The 3857-nt window shown below is 48.5% G+C and overlaps 1 protein-coding gene across 1 annotated transcript; it reads right to left on the bottom strand.

Annotated features, from left to right (window-relative positions):
• Window positions 1-699: 699 nt before the first annotated feature.
• On the bottom strand, window positions 700-2044 carry LOC106893787. Its single transcript, XM_014952008.1, has one exon. The coding sequence runs from the start codon at window positions 1393-1395 to the stop codon at window positions 700-702; it is 696 nt and encodes a 231-aa protein (XP_014807494.1). The 5' UTR covers window positions 1396-2044.
• Window positions 2045-3857: the final 1813 nt, after the last annotated feature.

Here is a 3857-nt window from a genome sequence, read left to right as displayed (position 1 = left end):
AGACCAGTCATCAATACCTTGGTTTTAATCAGATTGAAAAGGGAGATAATACCTGTTACACCTACTTATGGGATATAAACAGGTTTTCTGTGCTTGCAAGGAGTTCACATGGTTTTAGGCGGAACTCACAGAGACTGACAAGAGCATCAAACCAACATAATTCAGTTTATCCCATGGCTGCTCTGCTGAGATAAGATGAAAAGCAAGAGGACATGTCCAAGCCAAAAGCGGTTACTGGATTAGGTATCTGGAGAGGAAGGAAGCTCTCTAGAAATATAGCAGAATCCCTCCAAAATAACAAAAGGTGAAACACCATATGAATAACTGAATAAAAACCCCCACCATTTATGAAAGGAGGAAAGAAGGATGATGGGATAACTGTATACAGGAGACAGACACAAGCAATGTAATTCTTACCAGCTTTAAAACCTGCTGCAAGCGTAACCTGCCTACCATCACCCACATAAAGCAACACTGTGACTTCATTTACATACAAGCTGAACAGAAAATCATAGTTTTCAAATGTGCCCAGCACCCCAAGTATCATTATCTTTAATGGGAATAGTTGGATGGTACATCTCAAAGACCCACAAATTTTGTCCAGTGATTCAGCAGAAAAGTGAGAAGAAAAAGAAAGCAGCAGACACTTACATCTAGTCTTACTGTGTCAATGAGACCACACTGTCACTCACTTTTCAGTCAAGTAAATCTCATAAATACTTTATTCCTTAACAGGCGGGAGGAGAAGGGGCAGAAAGAGGCACCCAGAGACCGTGTGGGGGAAATGGGGTTTTCCAGCAGCCTCCGGGCCTCCCTCCCGCAGCGGCGCACCACGACGTTGATGAGGTCGCGGACCAGCGGGGCCGTGTGCTCCTCCAGGCCCGGCTGCATCCGCCGCACCACGGCCTCCTCGTCCGGGCCGTAGAAGCAGAGGGCCTGCACCAGCAGCTTCTCGGCCGCCATTGCCAGCCACCACTGCTCCTCGTAGATGGCCTCCAGCTGCCGGCGCAGCCAGGGCAGCACGGGGTCCAGGAGGTGCCGGTGTTCTTGGAAGAGCTCTGCCCAGACCTGGGGCTGGAGGCCACCCACGCAGGCCTGGGCCTCTGTCCCCGCAGCCTCCTGCTCTTCCAGGCCGCCGGGAGCTGTGCCTGCCTGGCTGCTGGCACCTGCTGGCTGGGCGGGGGGCGTGATGACCTGCTCCAGGTAGTCATTTTCTCCCCGCACGGAGAACTTGATTTTCTCCATCACTGTTCTGCAGAGGGGGCAGCTGGATGTCCTTTTGGCCCACCGCAGGATGCAGCCCAGGCAGAACTGGTGTTGGCACGGCTCCACTGAGGCGATGCCCTTCCGAACATCCTGGCAGACGGGACAGCACCCCTCTGACTCCGTGGCCATGGTGGTGCTTCTCGGAGCGTTGGGGAGAGCCGAGGATGAGGAGCTGCTCCCCCTCCCTGGTGGAGGCGGTGCCAGAGGGTGTTGAACACTGCAAGGCGGAGAGAGGCCACGGTCACTCGCAGGCCCCCACTCGCAACCCTACTGCCCCGCTGCTGCCCCACCACCCGCCCCATGGCCGCCTTGGGGGACATTTCCCCCACAGCTCACCTCCGCTGCTGTCAGGCAGGGCTGGAGAAACACAGGGGGTGGCTCTGGGACGGGCACGGAGAGCTGCCGATGGCAGCCCCCAAAGCACTACCCAGCACCTGGAGAAGCCTGGCTCGGACCTCCACACCTCGCGGTCACGCTCAGCAGGAGTCCAGGCATGAGCCAGACTGGCTCAGGCTCTGCCGGCACCCCAGGATAAGCATCCAGGGACATGAGGTCACAATCCATTGCCTGGTGACTTCACCATCCACCACTTGGTCATTTGACCACCACATGGTGATATCACACTGGGTTTCTTCTCCTGCTGCGCTCCTGCATCCCTCCACCTCTGGGGTACAGAAGCACCACTTTCCACTCTTTCTCCTTCCCTGTGTCTTCTGCTTGCGGCCCATGACTCATATCAGTCATATCAGGGAGGAGCAGACAGGACAGGGGACCCAAAACTGACCGAACAGGGTATTCCATCCCATATGCATCATGCTCAGTATAAAAGCTGAGGGATCAAAGGGTCTACTCCTTTTCTTCAGTGGCCGATGTCCAAGGTGGACCCTATCTATTCGTCTGCCTTTGATCCTGATCCGAGCATTCCTGACTCCATAGCTGGAATCCAGCTCCTGTCCATCACTGAGTCCAGTCTGGGAGACTTCCCTGTGCCTGCTGGTGATGTGAACATCATCCTGGGAGCTTGATATGGTTTTGTATATACTGTATACTTTTTTTTTCCCCTTTTTCTAAATTTTCTTATTTATTATTTCCTTACTAATTAATATTTTCATTAAAGTAGTTTAGTCTTTTCTAAACTCATAAATCTCTTAATCTCCTCCTCTCTTGTCCTTAGAGGGGGGAGGGAGGGGCCATTTGTCGGTCTGATTGGTCAATCTGGCCAAAACCACGACACCAACCATTCATTCCTCACAGTGCTGTCTTGAGATGTCTACTGGCTTCCTGTATCAGCATGTACAGCGATTTCTGATCTCTGGCAATGCACCACTCTGCAACCTCGTTACTTCTCTGCCTTGACTTTAAATGAGCTGTCCTATCCTTAACACCCTGGTGAAGGGAAGCCCATTCTGCAATGGGTAGCAGGGAAAAGTGAGGGAAAAAATGCAGGTTTAGAGTTTAAACTCTGTGGGGTTCATTTGTGATGGATAGGCACAGCCTACAATTACAGGTATCATGGGGTTAGCTCATCCCTCAGGGAAAGCTTGTTCTTTACAGCTGGGAGGGAAACGTGTATACTCTTGTAAACTATAAATTTAAAAACAAACATGAAACCAGCCTGGAATTTTTCCAATTCTTTTTTTTTTTTTTTTTTTTGGTTTGTAGGAAAGCAACACATACTTCTGTCAGCAGAGAGGAGTAATACCACATCAAGCACCTGGCACTAGAGCTGAAAGAATTTCCACTTGATGAAGGAAGAGATCTTGTTTTACAGATAAGAATGCATGGCAAAGTCAGTAAGGTTGATCAGAGACTGCTAATATGCTGCTAATGCCACAGTAAGATACTAAAAAAAGTAAAAGGGCACATATAATCATATTTACAACATCAGAGACATTTAGACTGTTTTTATGAGCCAGCATTACCCATGTTTTTGTAGGATTATGGCATTAGAGGTTGGTCGTGAAAGATGTTCCTCTGTAAGCAAAATTCTGTGTTTATGCCAACCTCGTTCACTTCTGCTAGCACCGAGTGTCACTCCAGTCATGAACTTCACATCTCTATCTTCTCCAGTACTGAAGCCAGTACACCTTAACAAATGTAAAAGAAAGTAAAGCTAATTCTATTACTGTAACACAACTTTTCTGCAAATGCAGTGCCATTGACTATTTATTACAGCTTGCTTGCGTAGGATAGAACAAGTAGCAGCTGAGTAATGGAGAATTGTAGCAGTGATTAGGATGTATGCTTTGTTGAAAGATAAATTTATAAACAATATATAAGGGACATATTCCCAGTTTATTCAGGGACATCTAAAATGATCTCTTACCATTTCTGTACCAACTGCCATTCTTAGAATCAAACCATTCTTCTATGTTTTTCATGCAGGTATGCTTGGATGAAAAAAAAAAGAAGGGACACCTCAGGGGAATCATGATTTGTGCTTGGAGCAGAGGCCAGGTTTGAGGCCATGGCATTATGCCATCTACTCAGGTTTGAGATCCGAGTTTAGTCCTGTTCAGAGGGAGAACAATTCCCTACCGCATGTGTGATCTGTTTGATAATCTTCGAGAAGAACTCTGATGAATTTCAAC

Source organism: Calidris pugnax, unplaced genomic scaffold (genome assembly GCF_001431845.1).
Source record: "Calidris pugnax isolate Ruff unplaced genomic scaffold, ASM143184v1 scaffold216, whole genome shotgun sequence".
NCBI classification, from domain to species: Eukaryota; Metazoa; Chordata; class Aves; order Charadriiformes; family Scolopacidae; genus Calidris; species Calidris pugnax.
This window is presented reverse-complemented; position numbering and strand designations above follow the sequence as displayed.

Coding starts and splice junctions, on each gene's coding strand:
- LOC106893787 (XM_014952008.1), bottom strand. CDS start 1,395: ATGGCCACGGAGTCAGAGGGGTGCTGTCCCGTCTGCCAGGATGTTCGG.